Genomic DNA, 20,034 nt, shown 5'->3' on the forward strand with positions numbered 1-20,034 from the left:
TTTTCTCCAATATAGCTAATACTCTTGCCAAAGTCTCTTGAGACAAAGCCTTTGGTCCCACTCTTATACTGGAACACTCATACAATGAATATGCCACTTAAGCTTCCCCACCCTTTATTGGCTAGTTACACTCACCTTTTACCTGCACTTTTTGAAGTGTCTCTCTCTCTTAACTCCTGTCGCTGGTAAAGAAACTTGCCAACTCAGCACAAACATTTTAAAGTGTTCTTCCAGAACTAAACAGCGCACAGATCTCATAGCCATACTGGGAAGTTCTTGAATAATAATGTGGAGGAGTGTGGATGGGGGGAATGGCAGCTGTATTTGCTCTCAGCCTGTCACCAACATAAAAACCATTGAAGCTCTTAATGCATAACTGATATTTTTCAATCCTAGATCTCTTTCACTCTTCATGACACCCTTTGAAGCCAATTTATTTAACAAAGCTATTTGTCATCTCTCCTAATATGTCTATTTAGGCTTAGTACCAAATTATGTCTTTTGGTAGTTCAGTAAAATATTTTGGGATTTCACAATATAGAATGTAATAAAATATACTTATAATTGGAGCTGCAATTCAGTATACTGTTCTCAGAAGAAGGTACAAACACAGGAACATAAAAACAAGGAGCAGAAGTAGGCCACCTAGCTCCTCAAGCCCGAGATCATTCAAAATGACTGATACATCACAGATATCAGCTAGAACCAATCAGTACCAGTTCCCCAGTGATCCTCAATTTTTGAGTTTTCATTATTTATTCCCCCTTTAAATAGCTCAGGGGGCCTAGACTCCACAACCCCATGAGACAGAGAATTCCAAAGATTCATGGAGTTTCCAATTAATATCTTCAAGTCAAACACAGGACAGGTTACATGCAGAATAAAGGTTATTTAACTCAGAGATGCACACTTAACTTCAACAGTGTGACATTTCAAAATAATCCATATTGGTCTGTACCCTAAGACTACCAAGTTCTAAGATAGCCTTTGATATAACCCAACCTAGTTCAATACCCTGGGAGAGGCCTTTAATCTAATCTCATGATGCAAGATATTGATCCAAAACTTCGACAATGTTTTGTTCTTCCACCCAATGCTGCTTAACCAGCTGACATCCTCCAGCAGATTGTTTTTTGCTCCAGATCCCAGCATCTGCAATCTCACATCTTCAATCTCAACCTACTTTACCATTCCGTGCTCCCAAGAACTGTTTTATATCACAACACGCAGGAAATACTTGCATGTAATTAAGCTGATAACTGTATTGCATTTGAGTTTTGTGTAATATAAACTACAAAGTAATTCTGTGTTTACCAAATATAATAAATAACAAAATGAAACATTTGCTAGTACTCTTACATTTTACTAACCATTCTGTAACTTGAAAGGAGAATTTTAACTCAAAATGAAAATTGAATATGAGGAAAATGGAAATAAAATCTAAGTTGACTCATTGTTTTTTTAAAACAGTAGGTAGGTAGCATTTTATACATCCTCAAATCAAGACATTAAAGTGATCAAGTAGAAACACTAAAACCTTACTGGAATTTTTGCAAAACTGGAACAGATATAAAATGGAGTCAGTACATTCTGTCCTTATAACAAATATTGCCCTATATTGCTTTAGAAACCGAGAAAGGATGACAAGGATGATGAATGGGTAAACAATGCTAGGATGTGCTTTGATGGGTCATTATCCCACATATCTCTATCCAATTCTGGAACCTTCTGTACTGAATGTTCTGTAAAACCTGAAAAATCAGAGCCACTCTCTTCACTGGTTTGAAATAATTCAAATAAACTTCTAGGTGGTGGCAAATTAGGAGGCTTGTAGTCACATGCTAAACAATTTTCTTTTGAAAGTGCACTTTCTTCCATTCTGTGATACTGAGCCTTCCTTTTACTTCTTCCATAACCAGCAGAAAATCTCACTTTCCTGTACAGTTTCTCACAGGGTAAAGAGGAGCACGCAGAATGAACTTCAATTTTTTCATGAGCGATGGCAGCATTATATGGATTTGTTATTTCCCACGCCAATCCTTCTCTTACATCTTCATTGCCAAAATTCAGTTGCTTCTGTAAAGGATCAGATGGATGTTTAATAGGAGCCATTGCAATGAAAGATGAACCAAAATCAGGCACCCTGCAATACTCATTTTTCTGTTCCTTGGACTTTTCCTGTAAATAATTCTTTGATGACCTCTGCAGCTGACTGGTAATTATGTTTTTGTCATTGTTAGAACATATAATGAAATCTGGCCTTGGCCTATTTCCACCTACATCTTTGTCAAATGGATGCGTACGTGAGAATTCTTCAGCAACAGACAGTGATCTCTCTTTGTCTGCCAATCTTCCAAAATGATGCGACTCTTCGGAAGTACCAAGTTTTGAAATCATGGAACAACCTTCCTGTGTTTGGCACAGAGACTTGCAACAGAGACTCCTGCTTTTTGTCAGACTTTCAGAAGTAACTTTGCTTTCTCTGAAGGATTTGCGATCAACAAAATTGGACTGATCCCCCATCTCAGAAATGGTAACATGACTTGGTGTAGACAAAGGCAACAAATGGCTTGGCGAATTTAGAGTGCCTGAAGATACAATTTCCTTTAATTGAAAAGACAAACTACTTGGTTTATATTCCCATCCACTAACACATTCATTATTCTTTACTCTCCATGATACTGCAGATCTATCTCCATCTGCAGGCTCTTTATGTGGTCTTTGAAATTCATCCGTAGTATTGATCTTGGTGAAAGCTTGTGTGTGTACATCAATTGTGCACTTTATCCTAAGCATAAACAAAATACTTTCATTTAAATCATATTTGGATATACAAATTCTTCAATTATCATGCAAAAAGTTAAATTCTCTTAATGGTGTGACTGATCTCTGCTAGGTCACTGAAAAAAAAAACACAGATGTTTACAATTACAACATACAACAGACATTTGGATAGATATATTGATAGGAAGGGCTTAGAAGAATATTGTCCAAATGCAGGCCAATGGGACTACCCCAGAACACCAATTTAGTCAGCACAGATGATTGGGCCGAAGGTTTGTTTCATGCTGTATGATTTTGAGGCGTTTCACCATTTTTGAAGGGATTTAAAGAAGCAGCAATTTAATTTAATGCAAATTGGACAAAAATAGCCCCCTGATAGGTTAGCCATAAAAGCATTTTTGGACGATCACAGAAACTTGTGAGAAAATTCCATTCAATAATTCAATAAAAGTAAGTATTTAAATATGAGAAAATGTGTGATGAAATAACTGCCTTTATAAATATGAAATAACTTTTATAAATAAGTGGGTTAAATAAACAAATTTCAATCAATTTTTGATTGGCATATATTAAGGAAGCAGCTATGAATATTTAAACATTACATTAATCATGAATAGGTTTTAACAAGGCCAGTATATCAGTTTAACTCAGCCCACACATTTTGTTCTTCTTTTCTATTATGGACAAATCTGCTATGCTGTTCCACTATTTACTTATTTTCTTATTGAGGCAGTAAGAATCAATCACATCAATGTATCCAGATTCACATGTGATGCAGTCAAGGCACAGATTGAAGAATTTCTTCCCTGAAGGACAATGTATAGCAAATAAAATTTTACAACTATCCAGATGTTCGAGTTGTCAACTATTTTTTAAAATTCCACAGCTAATATGTTAGAGCATAAACATTACAGCACGATGTTGTGCTGGCCTATATAAACCTACTCAATAAACTAAACCTTCCTTGATTTTAATTGCATCCTTGTGCCAGTCTAAGTCTTTTAAATGTCCCTATTGCACCAGCCTCCAGTACCACCCCTGGCAATGCACTCCTGTCACCCACTACTCTTAAGTAAAAATCTTATCCCTGACATCTCCCCTAAAAACTTTCCTCCCCGCATTTTGTATCGATGCCCTCTGGTGTTTTACAGCCTCACCTTGAGAAAAAGATGCTTGCTGTCCACCTTATCTATGCCTCTCATAATCTTGCAGACCTCTATTAAATTACATCTCATCCTTCTTTGCTCCAAAAGGAAAACTCCTAGCTCTACTAATCTTGCCTCATAAAGCACATTCTCCAATCCAGGCAACATCCTGGTAAATGTCCTCTGCACCTTTTCCACATCCTTCTTGTAATGAGGTAAGCAGAACTGAACACAATATTTCTAGTGTGGACTTACCAGAGTTTTATAGAGCCGTCAATATTACCTCCTACCACTTGAACTTAATCCCTCGACGAATGAAGGCCAGCATACCACAGGCCTTAAATACCCTATCAACCTGCATGACAACCTTAAGAGATCTATGGTGTTTGACCCCCAAGGTCCCTCTGTTCTTCCACACTGTTAAGAATTTTGCCATCAAGCATGTACTGTGCCTTCAAGTTTGATCTTCCAAAATGTATCACTTCACACTTATCTGGATTCAACTCCATCTGCCACTTTTCCCCTCAACTCTACATCCTACTTATATCTTGCTGTAACCCACATCAACTTTCAACACTATCCACAACCCCTTCAACCTTCGTGTCATCTGCAAACTTACTGACCCATCCCTCTACTTCTTCCAGGTCATCTATAAAAATCACAAAGAGCAAGGGGTCCCAGAACAGATCCCTACAGAATTCCATTAGTCACCAACTTCCAGGTAGAATATGTTCCATCTATTACTACCCTCTGCATTCTGCAGGCAAACCAATTCTGAACCCACACAGCCAAGATCCCGTGCCTCATGACATTCTGAATGAGTCCACCATTGGGAATTTTGTCAAAATTCATATACACCACATCTACCATCCTATCTTCATTAATTTCTTTTGTTGCTTCCTCAAAAACCTCAATTAGGCCCATGAGGCATGACCTACCCCTCACAAAGCCACCCTGACTATCCCTGAGAAGGCTATACTTTTCTAAATGCTTGTAAATCGTGTCCCTAATAATCCTCTCCAATAGTTTGCCCAGCACTGACACAAGACTCACGTCTATAATTCTCAGGATTCTTCCTATTTCCTTTTTTAAACAAGGGGTCAACATTTGCCATTCTACAATACTGCATAACCTCCCCTGAAGCCAAAGAGAATGCAAAGAGAATTGCCAGGTTCATTACCCAGCATGGCCTCTCTGGTCGGCTTGTTCACATACTGTGTCAGGAATCGCATTTAGACGAATTCTGCCCCATCTATCCCTTTTGCAGAAAGCAAATGCCAGTCAATATAAAGAAAGTTGAAGTCTCTCATAACAACAACCCTGTAATTTCTGCACAATTCCAAGATCTGCCTATTTATTTGCTCCTCGGTATCCAGAGGTCTATTTGGGGGCCTTTTGACTACTCCCAACACAGTGATCACTCTTCTCCTATTTCTGACTTCCACCTACACTGACTCAGTAGACCAGGGGGTGTCAAACTCAAATTCACAGAGGGCCAAAATTAAAAACTTGGACTAAGTCGTGGGCCAAACTAAATATTTATTGAAAATTTTCAACAACATCTGCATGTTTTCTTTCAACCTCTGTAATGTTAAACTTTTTCTTATTAAAATAAATGTTTAATAATAGTTTTGGTTAAACTCTTTCCAGAAGAAGCATTAACAAATGAGAAATAACATATTCAATAAATAATATTTTTCTATAGCCTTTAAGCTCCTTTTAAATGTATTTTTTTTCACAAGCCAACAAGTCAAAAAAATAACAACTTGCCTCAATGAAAATCCAACTATGAACAGTCCAAAGTTAACCAAAGAAAATGTGAATCCAAGCTTAGCTTGCTACACTGTGATTTACTCTGATGCACCTGGATCTAAACCAGATACTTGGCATCTCTTCTTAGATGCAAGTTCATCAAACTCTGGGGTCAGAGTTTTCCTCCCACCTGTCTTGAAAGGTCCTGTTTCCTGTCTTTCATTTGGCCATTTTCCGTAAGGGGTTTATTACATGTGAGTTGGGCGACAGGTCGCAGATGCTAATGAAAGTAAAGAGAGGAGGTGGGGGCGATTAGCGGGCTGACAGGCTGGCGCCAATGCATTTGCAAAGCATTCTGGGATTTGTAGTATTAGCTGTGCATGCACTATACTGGCGCGGCAGCCAGCGGGCCAGCTCTAAAATATATTTGATATGATCTAGCGGGCCAAATATAATTATATCACGGGCCAAATTTGGCTCGTGGGCCTGAGTTTGACATGTGTGCAGTAGACAGTGCCTCCACAATGTCCTCCCTTTCTGCAGCCGTGATACTATTCCCAAATAGTAATGCTACACCCCCACCCCCACTTTTACCTCCCTTTTAAAACATAAAAACACCAGTACCTGCATCACCCAATCCTGTCCTTGTGACAGCCAATTCTCTGTAACGACCACAACATTGTAATTCCCTATACTGATCCATGTTCTAAGTTCATCTCCCTTATTCCTAATACTTCTTGCATTGAAATAAACATATTTTAAACCCTTCAATTTATTATATTTATGCTTCCTTCATTGCCTATCCTCATCAAACTCATTATACATTGCATCAACCAATCCAATTGTCTCCTACCACTCCGGCCATGATGGTACTTCCTATGCAGGCTTTTAAGTTTGCTAATAACTTGGGATTTGTCATGATGAAACCCCTTTTCCCTCAATTTTAATGCCACATGATCTAATATTGGTCCATCTTTCATCGTGGCAGTTGATTTTGTTCTCTGCACGGATGGTGAGGAGCTTGCGAATCTCAAATTCACTCCAGTGGGCGGACATCGTGGCCATCGGATGCTGATAACTGACTGACTGTTATTTTCAAATTTGAAAATCAGGCACCAAAGTGTCGCACGCCTCATCAAACATCATCACAACGTCATATTCATTAGTAGAGTGGGTCCCAGAATGTCTATGGTGCAGTTTACATTGCAGGCGGTTCACAAAAATTACTAAGGGCCAAGGCGAAAAAAAAGGGGACTGGAATGCACCCCAATTCTGGTTCCACGCTTTTTACACAACATGTGTTCCAAGAAATAATGAATAATTTCCCAGAACGAAGTGGCTGTGTAAAAGGCACAAGTGAAGCTATTTAATATTCCTGGCTTGGCAAGTGGTTAACAAAGGTAGGCTGAATAGACTGATGAATGGAATGAAAGCTGAATGAACAATTGGAGACGTAGTAACGACTGAAAGATTACTTCCGCTCTTTGAGTGTATGATTCCAGGATTGATACCTTATATTGACCTAATGCAAAGCAGAAATAACATTGCTTACCTTTTCATCTTATCTCTTTGGAATTCAACAAAGTCACAATCAAACTGGGAAATTATTTTATCCACAACATTAAATTCTGTGCTCTCCGAAAACTTTCTATGATGCTCACTTTTTAGATGCTGAAATTAAAAAAAAGGATAAGGCAAAAATAATGCAACAATAACAGAATTTATCAAAGCATTGAAACAAAGTAAAAGCAGGATTAATTAGGCCATTTGGCCCTTTAAATCTGCTTCAGCATTCAATCTGATCATGGCTCTCATGATTTAGGATCATCATCAATCCTGATGATTTATGCAAGCACCCTGTTCCCTCTCTGACCTCATCCATTTAGCTTTGAGAAATAAATCTACCTCATTCTTGAATAAATTTAGGAACTTGGTCTCCTCTACAAGAAGATTCCTTTTGTTTTTGAATATTTTATTTTAATTTTTCCAAGACTCATATAGATAGCACATATACATGATATAAATAGCATTTTAAAATTAGAGTCTCACATGGTCGCGCAAATCTCAACCCCCCCCAAACTGCTAACATTAAAGAAAAACCAAATGTCCCAAAAAAGGAGTGTTTGAGCATGTCTTCATTAATTAGTCCATATCTGGATCATCCTTGGAATTCAACATTATTAACCTAATGTAGCTAGCTACTACAAGATATGGCTCTGTGGAGCCTATAGCACAGGAGAGGTTATAACTGCATGCAGGTTAGCTCAGAAAGAACTCGCTGTTCCCAGAAAGAACAACATGAACCCCAGTTAAGTGAAGTTAATGCTGAGCTTTATTCGGCTCACTGCCCTGCTTTTATTCTAAAGCTGAGGGGCGTGGTCAAAGCCCCCTCAGCGCTGATTGGTGCATTTGTGGTCTGCTATCCTTGATAGGCCATTTAGGCTCCTTCAGTTGTGGCCAACTGGAGGGCAGCAGTGCGGGCCCTGTGCAGCCTGCTGGATCGTTGCATTTGTCCTTCATTTTGTGCACCATCCTGAGGGGGCTGCCACGCTATATTATTTAAACCTTTATGAGGAAGTTAATTATATCCTTAAGCCATATGATTCAAGTAAGGTTGCCATATTTTAACAAACACATCATATTTCTTTTTAGATTAGGTTATCTCTTCCCGGGCGGGGAGAGGGTGGGGGCACAACTTTGCATTTCCATATTCCAGTGAGTAATAAGTAGGGGGGCGGGGTTGTCAGAATTCCATCTAACAGCTATACATCTCCTGGCTACCGCTAGTGCAATCCTCACAAACTGTATTGGATATTTTGATAGTTTTGTGCCAATAACCATTAGATGCTCTAGAAATCCAGTTCTGGTTCCAATGGAAAATCCATTTCTAGAATTTTTGTCAAAATACCTGCCAAGACATAACAAAAGGATCTTACTTTCACGCATAGCCAAGTTGAATGTATAATTGTTCCAACCTCTATACCATACCTAAAACACGAGTTATATTATCAGAGCACATTTTTGAACAATATTGTTCTTGAATCCTTTCTTCCACCTTTCCCTTGTTTTGTGCAAGCCTGGTTTTGGGCTATTGCTCTACAATAGGAAATACATCTTAGGTATAAATTTACTTGTGATCTCTTTTCGAAGAAGAGCTTCCTTCATGTCACTACACATTGCCAGGGTCGTTCGTGGCTGGTCCTAAACTACACATTGGCAGGGTCATGCCTGGTCCTAAACTACACAATGGCAGGGTCGTGGCTGGTCCTAAACTACACATTGGCAGGGTCGTGGCTGGTCCTAAACTACACATTGGCAGGGTCGTGGCTGGTCCTAAACTACACAATGGCAGTGTCGTGTCTGGTCCTAAACTACACAATGGCAGGGTCGTGCCTGGTCCTAAACTACACAATGGCAGGATCGTGGCTGGTCCTAAACTACACAATGGGAGGGACGTGGCTGGTCCTAAACTACACATTGGCAGGGTCGTGGTTTGTCCTAAACTACACAATGGGAGGGTCGTGGCTGGTCCTAAACTACACATTGGCAGGGTCGTGGCTGGTCCTAAACTACACATTGGCAGGGTCGTGGCTGGTCCTAAACTACACAATGGGAGGGTCGTGGCTGGTCCTAAACTACACATTGGCAGGGTCGTGGCTGGTCCTAAACTACACAATGGGAGGGTCGTGGCTGGTCCCAAACTACACATTGGCAGGGTCATGGCTGGTCCCAAACTACACAATGGCAGGGTCGTGGCTGGTCCTAAACTACACAATGGCAGGGTCGTGGCTGGTCCTAAACTACACAATGGCAGGGTCGTGGTTGGTCCTAAACTACACAATGGGAGGGACGTGGCTGGTCCTAAACTACACATTGGCAAGGTCATGCCTGGTCCTAAACTACACAATGTCAGGGACGTGGCTGGTCTTAAACTACACATTGGCAGGGTCGTGGCTGGTCCTAAACTACACATTGGCAGGGTCATGCCTGGTCCTAAACTACACAATGGCAGGGTCGTGGCTGGTCCTAAACTACACATTGGCAGGGTCATGGCTGGTCCTAAACTACACATTGGCAGGGTCATGCCTGGTCCTAAACTACACAATGGCAGGGTCGTGGCTGGTCCTAAACTACACATTGGCAGTGTCGTGGCTGGTCCTAAACTACACAATGGCAGGGTCGTGGTTGGTCCTAAACTACACAATGGCAGGGTCGTGCCTGGTCCTAAACTACACAATGGCAGGATCGTGGCTGGTCCTAAACTACACAATGGGAGGGACGTGGCTGGTCCTAAACTACACATTGGCAGGGTCGTGGTTGGTCCTAAACTACACAATGGGAGGGTCGTGGCTGGTCCTAAACTACACATTGGCAGGGTCGTGGCTGGTCCTAAACTACACATTGGCAGGGTCGTGGCTGGTCCTAAACTACACAATGGCAGGGTCGTGGCTGTTCCTAAACTACACATTGGCAGGGTCGTGGCTGGTCCTAAACTACACAATGGCAGGGTCGTGGCTGGTCCTAAACTACACAATGGGAGGGTCGTGGCTGGTCCTAAACTACACATTGGCAGGGTCGTGGCTGGTCCTAAACTACACATTGGCAGGGTCGTGGCTGGTCCTAAACTACACAATGGCAGGGACGTGGCTGGTCCTAAACTACACAATGGGAGGGTCGTGGCTGGTCCTAAACTACACATTGGCAGGGTCGTGGCTGGTCCTAAACAACACAATGGGAGGGACGTGGCTGGTCCTAAACTACACATTGGCAGGGTCATGCCTGGTCCTAAACTACACAATGGCAGGGTCGTGGCTGTTCCTAAACTACACATTGGCAGGGTCGTGGCTGGTCCTAAACTACACAATGTGAGGGTCGTGGCTGGTTCTAAACTACACACTGGCAGGGTCATGCCTGGTCCTAAACTACACAATGGCAGGGTCGTGCCTGGTCCTAAACTACACATTGGCAGGGTCGTGGCTGGTCCTAAACTACACATTGGCAGGGTCGTGGCTGGTCCTAAACTACACAATGGCAGTGTCGTGGCTGGTCCTAAACTACACAATGGCAGGGTCATGCCTGGTCCTAAACTACACATTGGCAGGATCATGACTTGTCCTAAACTACACATTGGCAGGGTCATGCCTGGTCCTAAACTACACAATGGCAGGGTTGTGGCTGGTCCTAAACTAGCTCTTAAAAATGATCTTAATTGAAGATAACAGAAGAATGTTCTATTTGACAAATCATATCTATTTTGTAACTGTTCAAATGTCATAAATTGTCCTTGTTCATAACAATCCTCGATATACTTGATCCTTTTACAGTGCCAAGTGTCCAGCATTTTATTTCCTAATGCCACTGGTATTAACTCATCTTGATACATGGGTGTTTTTGAAGATTTTAGATCTATACATTTATTAATTTATTGTACAACAAGCTTCTGAATGAAAATATCTCCTGGTCTTGATTCTAAATTACATATCCCAGATCCAGAGGCTGTGATATTTTGTTCTGGAGTCCCCAGCAACATTCACTCTACAACTACTCTTGACCCAAAAGATCAACAATTCTTTTCCCCTTGCAAATGCAAATGCCCATTGAGTTTCCCCAGCAGTTTTTTTTTGTTCCAAATTCCAGTATTTGTAGTCTTGTGTGTAGGCATCTACTCTGTCAAGTCCAGTTACTTTTTTTGGATTTTGAAGATATCCAGGCCTAAATTATGATTTTATGTATATGCACAGCATCACGATAATTGGGACATCCGACAACTACCCTGGGTGCTATTCTGATGCCAAAAACTCATTCTGTTAAATCTACTGCAGGGTGTGTAGATACTCCACAAAACTCCCCTGATTTATGTTGTTACAATAATATCTTTGTCTCTTCTTCTTTGGCTTGGCTTCGCGGACGAAGATTTATGGAGGGGGTAAATGTCCACGTCAGCTGCAGGCTCGTTTGTGGCTGACAAATCCGATGCGGGACAGACAGACACGGTTGTAGCGGTTGCAGGGGAAAATTGGTTGGTTGGGGTTGGGTGTTGGGTTTTTCCTCCTTTGTCTTTTGTCAGTGAGGTGGGCTCTGCGGTCTTCTTCAAAGGAGGTTGCTGCCCGCCGAACTGTGAGGTGCAAAGATGTACGGTTTGAGGCGATCTCAGCCCACTGGCGGTGGTCAATGTGGCAGGCACCAAGAGATTTCTTTAGGCAGTCCTTGTACCTCTTCTTTGGTGCACCTCTGTCACGGTGGCCAGTGGCGAGCTCACCATATAACACGATCTTGGAACGGCGATGGTCCTCCATTCTGGAGACGTGACCCACCCAGCGCAGCTGGATCTTCAGCAGCGTGGACTCGATGCTGTCGGCCTCTACCATCTCGAGTACTTAGGGATGAAGGCGCTCCAATGAATGAACAACAACATTAACCCCCCCACACTTTACGGGTAGTGGCCAAAGCCACAAACACACAAGATTCAGTAGAAGTCAATCCATTTTTCTCCAACTCCCCATAATACTTATTTTGACTTCAGTTAATTTCTTTAAACCAGATTAACATCATCTTAATCAACTTTATTTACATTTCAAAAGAAGTTTCAAAGTCCTGCTTGCTGCGCTGGCCTCTGGTCAAGTTCTTGACAAGTATCTGGTAGAACATCTGCATACTCTTGTGCACGTACAGAGTTTGTGAAGAATTTATTCAGTCCTCCTTGTACAAAAACCTTAAAAGTCGCAGGGTAGCGCAAAATGAAGCAATAACCTTTTTTCCACAAAGTGTTTTTCACCGGGTTGAATTTTTTTCCTTTTCTTCAACAATGTCAAGGTGAAAGAAGATCTTGTTTCCATTATATTCTCATGGACCCTTTCTTTCTTTGGCTTGTTTTGCTGCAACCTCTAATTTTTTTTCCCCTGACTTGATAACAAAAAAACCTTATCAAAATAGGCTGTGAGCCTTAGGGCTCTATAGGCCCTCTCTATTTCAATATCTCCTTGAAATTCATCCTGTCCAAAGGTTCCTGGGATCTTCTGCAAAAAGGTTATTTAATTATCCCTTTTGTCACCTTCTTTAAGCCCAACAACTTTGATATTTTTTCTTCCACTAAAATTCTCCAGAGTCCACTTTTTCACACAATTACTTGTTAACAACAGCAAGTGCATCAGTAGAATTTTCCATTTTGTCCATTCTTGAAACTTTTGTATTAAAATCTACATTCTTAACTGTCTTAGACTTCAAATCTTTTTGCAAATTATTAACTATATTATAAATTTTGTTAGTTTTTTCATCTGATTTTCTAATATCTATACTTACTTGTTTCAGCTCTTTCATAATAATTAAGCATTCTGTACTCAATTTCTGAATGTTAATTGGCATTTTAGATTTGATACCTCTTTAACAACAGCCCCTGCTTCTTCCTCTTCGTCGCTGGCCTGGCATTTTGTTGTGAAACTAGTTTGTAGAGGCAGCAATTCAAACAGGCTGCCTTCATTAGCAATCTGTTTACATTCCAGTGATCTGCGCATGTGCGACTCCTTCTGCATGCACAGTTACGCGTCTTCATCTTCCTCATTTTCCCTCAGATGTTGCAGCTGCATAAGCGCTGCAGTTTGTTGCATTACCACTTTTGGAGCTCTTGCCAGAGGACTAGAAGTCTTCACCACAGTGCTCAGATCCATCTGTAAGGTTGGCCTTTCTTGTGGTCCTTGTTTTTTTTGTTACACTCTGACGGGCCAGTGACATCTTTTTTTAGGTGACATTTGTACGGTAATCTCTGTCTATTTAAGAACAGCTTCCAAAAATTTGATCACTGTCTCTTCACTTTTGTTTTTCCACTTTTTTTCCCCCTGAGAGCTAGATTCCTACGTCCTGGCTCTACCTCATCACGTGACATCCTCCTCAGAATGCCTTTTGAATTTTGTAATTATACTCACTTCTCTAACCCTCTGGCAGCTTGTTCCAGATACTGACTGCCCTCATAATGAAAACATTGATATTGAGGTCCCTATTAAATTTCTCCCACTTCACTTTAAACTTGTGTCTTCTGATTTCAAGTCCAAGTCCATCCTGATTTTCTTTTTATATTGAATTTTTTTTCAAAAATTATACATCGTAACATTTTAAATATACAAACGTTTTCTCACAAACACAATCAACAAAAACAAAACACTCCCTCCCTCCCTTCCATGCATTCAGATCCGTTCACCGTCAGAGCTTACATATATTTTAAGTATATAGAGTACAGTTGGGGAAACTATATTTTTGTACATACAATAGTTAGTTTTATACCCTTTTTTGTTCCTTTTTATTATTGTATCTGGGCCTCTATGTGGTCCAGGTATGGCTGTCAGACCTTTATAAAAGTGTCATATTTATTCTTTAAGTTATATGTGATTTTTTTTCCCCCCAAAGGTATACAACTATTCAATTCTGGAGTCCATTGTGCTATAAGTAGAGGGGAGTCAGACTTCTAAATGAACACGATGCATTGTTTTGCTATCTTCAGTACTATTTTTATTAGATTTGATATTTGGCCAATTTGTCACTCATTTCCATTAAATTATATAATAGATATAGCTCCAGGTTGCCTTTGAAGGCCACTCCTGTTATCTTGGTTATTTTTTCTGTGATTTGTTGCCAAAATGGCCTCGCTTTCATGCACAACCATATGGCATGTAGAAAAGTTCCTATCTCAGTCCGTCTTTCCTGTTTTTCTAAACCATCCAAATAATCACCTCTCAGCCTCCCATGCCATAGGCATTAAAAACCCAGCCTATCCCGACAACCCAAGCCTTTCAGTCTTATTAACATCTTGCGGATCTTCTCTGCACTTGATCGACTAATTACCATCCTTTCTCCTTTCTCCTTTGGCAAGGAGAACTACATACTGCATAGTCTCGCTATTTTACAGCTGTATCAAGAAGTCTCAACATTTTCTCCTCAAATCCCCCACCCATTGAAGCTGAGCACTGCCAAATGCCTTCACTACCATTATGGCAGATCTTTTCTCAGTCATTTATTATGACAATAGTCTTAATGGTCATTAAGTTATGATAATAGTTTTAATATTTACAAATATACAGTTTTAATTTTTTAAAAATTTTGATTTACTATTTTTCCAAGTAATTATTTAATCAGTGTTGAACAATGTCATTTTATTACAATATTTTCAATAGTATGCTATGGAAATACAATAGAAATATTGCAACACTTACAATTTTTAAATCTTCATATTTCATCATGCAACATTCACAGTAACCTTTCTTTTTCTTCTCTTTTAGAGTTTCTATTATTTTTGTATCCATTTTGCAAGCTTGTTCACTGCATGTCATTTTGTGACCTTTATTTCTGGTTGTATACAAAGAAATACAAGTATTAAATGTGATGGAGGGTAACTTTATGCCACATTTTTAAATATAAAATTACCTTCTTTCAAATTTTTGTAGATTACCTAGTAATTCCTGCCACTTCAGTTCTGAGAAATTACATCATATGGTTCAATCTAAAAAAGTGACTTAAAAAAATTATCCTCTCAGAATCCTTTTGAAGTGATGCATCTGTTTAGGCATTGTTCCATTTGATTATGTCAAGTCACACTTTTGGGATTTAATCCCATGTATTTTAATTTAGTTCAGTTTAATCTCTTCAAGCCAATTCAAATTCAAAATCTAGAATAGACATACTTGAGGAAGGATGTAATGCCTTTGGAGGTGGTGCAGAGGAGGTTCACCAGGATGAAGGGGTTGAGGAGAGATTGAGTCAGCTGGGACTGTACTCACTGAAATTTAGAAGAACGAGAAGGAATCTTATAGAAACATACAAAAATATGAAAGGCACAGATAACATAGAGGTAGGTAAGTTTATTCCATTGCTAAGGGAGACCAGAAGTAGGAGACATAGCCTCAAGATTTAGGGTAGTAGATTTAGGACAGAGATGAGGAGGAACTAATTTCCCCCAAAGGGTGATGAATCTGTGGAATTAACTGCCCACTGAAACAGTGGAGGGGACCTCAGTGAATATTTTTATGACAAGATTGGGTAGGTAAAGGAATTAAGGGATTTGGGGAAAGGGCAGGTAAGTGGAGATGAGTCTATCATCAGATCAGTCATGATCTCATTGAATGGCAGAGCAGGATCGACAGGTCGGATGGCCTATTTCTGCTCCTATTTCTTATGTTGTAAGAGCCAGAGAATTCTTTTGGCTTTAACTAGATTAGTTTGAATTAAAAACAGATAATGCCAGAAATACAAAGAAAATTAGTCAGCACCTGTGGAAAAAGTTCATATTTCACATTCATAACTTTTCATCAGAACAGACCCAAAATGTTAACTTTGTTTCTCTCTCTGCAGATGCTGCCTGACCAGCTGAACAGTTCTAACCTTTTTTTTCTTTTTCAGATTTCAAATATCTTTACAACCTTTTTTCTCAGATTTCAAATATCTTTACAACCTTTTTTCCTCTTATTTCAGATTTCAAATATCTTTATAACCTTTTTTCAGATTTCAAATATCTTTACCTTTTTTCCTCTTATTTCAGATTTCAAATATCTTTACAACCTTTTTTCTCAGATTTCAAATATCTTTACAACCTTTTTTCCTCTTATTTCAGATTTCAAATATCTTTATAACCTTTTTTCAGATTTCAAATATCTTTACCTTTTTTCCTCTTATTTCAGATTTCAAATATCTTTACAACCTTTCTTTCAGATTTCAAATATCTTTACAACCTTTTTTCTCAGATTTCAAATATCTTTACAACCTTTTTTCACATTTCAAATATCTTTACCTTTTTTCCTCTTATTTCAGATTTCAAATATCTTTCTAACCTTTTTTCACATTTCAAATATCTTTACCTTTTTTCCTCTTATTTCAGATTTCAAATATCTTTACAACCTTTCTTTCAGATTTCCAATATCTTGAGCATGTTTTTTTTGTATAATGGTTTGTATAAAAACAATGGCAAGTATGCAGTAAAAAAGTTATTTAATTCAGTATAAAATGGCATAGCACATCATCAATCTACATGTAGGCACTAAAACCAAAGTCAAATTCTGGCAATAAGAAGTAGGCCATGGTTTCAGTATTAATCCTAGTTTCTCTGATAATAAACTATCTCAACAATGGATATTTTTGCTGAAAACTTAATCACTTCTATGAGCGAGGAAGAGAAGATCTTTTCCAATCTATTTAATGTCAACAGTGCAGGCAGGACCTGGCAGCAGCATGCATAAATGTAAACAAGAAATCAGCAATACAAACAAGAAATCAAGGTCTAGTGCAGTACACAAAAATGCTGGAGAAGCTCAGCAGTTCAAGAAGCAGACGATGAAGATGAGTCTACATCTAGAAGATCATCTTGAGAATAGTCTTTTCATTTAAGAAAAGATGTTAATGCATTGATAAGAGCTCAAATCATCAAACAGACAAGTCTTCCCTCCATCAACTCTATCTTCCCCTCCTACTGCCTTGGGAATATTAAAGAACATGTACCATCAGACACATTCTCTACAAGCTCTTCCCTTTAAGCAGAAGATACACATTTGAAATTAGATGTCTCCAGTTTCAAGGATAGTTTCATTCCTTCTGCAAATAGATTCTTGAGCGGGAGTCATTGAAACCTGTTACTGTCATCCTCTTTGGTACCAGGATGATGGTGGTTGCCCAGCAGATGTTCTGTTCTTGCTGCTAGCATCAGGAAAAAGGTATTGGTGACACAAGATTCATACCATCAGGTTCAGGAACAACTGCTACCCCTCCACCATCTGACTCCTCAATAACAAATTCAATCAGGGACTCATTTAAGGACTCTTATTTTAGCACTTTGTTTTTCCTTTCTGTATTACAGTTGTATATATTTGTTCATTTGTTTACATGTGCACATCGTGCACAGTTATTTTCTGCACTACCAATAAGTGGTGATTCTGCCTGGCCTGCAGGAAAATAAAATCTCAGAGTTGTATGTGCTGTCATGTATGTACTCTGAAAATAAATCTGAAATCTGTCTTGAAACCTGTGGGGACAATGGATTATTGCAGTGACGTTTTTAAGATGTCCATAAAGACCTCCATCAGTAGTCTGCGCAGTTCTTGGGCACCTGACCAGACATGATGGCTAGTCCTGCTGCCTTGTGGGAGTTCACCTTGGATAGGGTTCCCCTTACCTTAGCCATGGCTATACAGGGGGCCCATTTATCAGGGGTATACAGAGCGCTCTTTGGTATCAGCCTGTTTTTCTTGTTGAACCGTGCATGGAAAATGATAAGTCTGTCCAGAAGGGAGGAGGCATTGTTTTTTGAGTTGCAAGTTTGTCTTGTTTTCTGTTGCAGTTTTGATCTCTTGCCACATGTGCCTTGTGTCGCCGGTATCACACAATTACCTATGGATCTTCTGTGCATAACCATGTTTTTCCTTTTGGATTACATGCAAGAGTTTTGCCTTTCCTATTCCTATTACCATCTTGTCTTCTGTCCTGCAGGCAGCATTACATAGGAACATAGGAAGTAGGAAAAGGAATAGGCCAAAAATGGCCCATCGAGCCTGCTCCGCCATTCAATACGACCATGGCTGATCTAATTTATGACCTAACTCCACCTACCTGCCTTCTCCCCATATCCCCTAATTCCTCTATCATGTAAAAAAAACCTCTGTACTTCATGTAAAAAAGCTTTAAGAAGTGCCTGGACCTCTTCATCCAACCATGTTTTTTTGTCAGCTAATTTGATTTGATCTGTGACATCCTAAATACACTTTCTAATGTAGCCAATCACTGAGCTTGATCAATCCTTGATGTTTGCATGACCATTGTAGGCGGTCATCTCCCTGAAACAGCTCCAGTCCAGGGTCTCAAAGCAGATGTGTAGTTCTAATGTGAGCACACCAACACCACCCCACTGCCCGCCACCCCCCTCCCCCACCACATCTTAATCTCCCAGTGAACTGAATTAGTTTGTTTTGCCAGCAGTCTGTATGCCAGGGTTAGTAGGCCTGATACATAATCCAAGATAGGGGCAAGGGGCAGCCTTGTACATAACAGGGACGTTGATGTACACCCGATCCAGGGTGTTCTCTCCTCTCATGGCGATGTTTACATGCTGTTGTAACCATGGTAGAACTGCTTTCAGGTTGGCATGGTTGAAGCCACCAGCTACAATCTGGGCTTTGCAGATGGCACTGTAAAGCTCCTTCATTACTTCAACCTCATTAGCTGAGGCAGAATTTAAATTACTGTAATCAGCATGACCGTTAATTTCCTGGGCAAGTAGAAGGGTCTGCATTTCACCATCAGGTTCTCTCTCTGCTCAGCAGGTCTTTCCAGAAACAGCAGTTGCTATATGTCCTGAGGGAAATAAGGCCATCCAGCTGGATTGCTGAATCTGGAAAGGAGTCCTGGAGTCATGCTTCTGTAATCACCAGAGTACAGCAGCCTTGCAGTTCTTTCTGGTTTATGTGCAGTCTTAAGTAACCCAATTTTTTCTCCAGTGTTCTTACATTTGCGAGTAAGATTGTTGGGATTACAGGTCTGAAGGGATTCTGTCTAATTTCAATGCCAATCTTGTTTGCCGTGCTTCTGCCTTCTCGCACAGCACTTCTGATAGCCTTCCACGCACCTCCAACAGCCTTTCTCAGGTCTCCAGCGATCCGCTCTGCAGTTTAATACAGACTGGCCCTCTTGCTATAGCAAGCTAAAACAATTCACGTGTCTATCCAGAAGCCTCTTAAATGCTACCATCACACCTGCTTCCAACACTACCCCTTGGCCCACTCAAAGCACCTACCACACTGTAAAAAAAACTTGCCCCACCTATCTATTTGGACTCCCCTCAGCTCCTGGCACACCAGAGACAACAATCCAAGTTTGTCCAATCACTCGCACAGCTCATATCTGCTGATCCTGTCAGCATCTTGGTAAATCTTTTCAGAACCCTTTCCAAAATCTCCACATCCATCCTAACCTTCTAATCTATGGACCAATTCACCATTCAGCACCTTGTTAGGGCCCTTGTTAAAGGCCATGTAGACAACATCTACCATCCTGCCCTTGTCAATCCTCTTGGTCATCTCTTCAAAACTCAATTAAATTCTTGAGTCATGATTTCTCATCCACAAAACCATGCTGACCATCCCTAATCAATTCCTACCAATAACATTCCCACCACTGGCATAAAGGTAACAAGTCTGTAGCTCCCTAGCTTATTTCTGGTGACTTTCTTAAATAAAGGCAGAATATATCCTTCCAGTCTTTCAGGCAGGACTTCCAACACTCTCCTCCCTTGCTTCCCATAATTTCCAAAGATACACCAGTCAGGCCTTGGGGATTTATTCACTTCTGTTTTTCAGGAGGTCCAATGCTACTTTCTTAGTAATGTTGA

At 40.1% G+C, this 20,034-nt stretch overlaps 1 protein-coding gene across 7 annotated transcripts in view; it reads right to left on the reverse strand.

Annotated features, from left to right (window-relative positions):
- Positions 1 to 1,367: 1,367 nt before the first annotated feature.
- The window catches only part of LOC138751686 (protein DBF4 homolog A-like), an 83,896-nt gene continuing 65,229 nt past the window's right edge, over positions 1,368 to 20,034 (reverse strand). For 4 of the 7 annotated variants that reach the window (XM_069914281.1, XM_069914285.1, XM_069914284.1 and 1 more), the window contains 3 exons: positions 14,882 to 15,014; positions 7,234 to 7,352; positions 1,368 to 2,788 (listed from right to left, as the gene is read on the reverse strand). In XM_069914281.1, the coding sequence (XP_069770382.1) occupies positions 1,624 to 2,788; positions 7,234 to 7,352; positions 14,882 to 15,014 (1,417 nt within the window). In that variant the 3' untranslated portion in view covers positions 1,368 to 1,623. The remainder of the gene's footprint in view (positions 2,789 to 7,233; positions 7,353 to 14,881; positions 15,015 to 20,034) is intronic. The other 3 variants (XM_069914283.1, XM_069914286.1, XM_069914279.1) reach the window with 2 other exon arrangements.

Source organism: Narcine bancroftii, chromosome 1 (genome assembly GCF_036971445.1).
Source record: "Narcine bancroftii isolate sNarBan1 chromosome 1, sNarBan1.hap1, whole genome shotgun sequence".
Taxonomy (NCBI): domain Eukaryota; kingdom Metazoa; phylum Chordata; class Chondrichthyes; order Torpediniformes; family Narcinidae; genus Narcine; species Narcine bancroftii.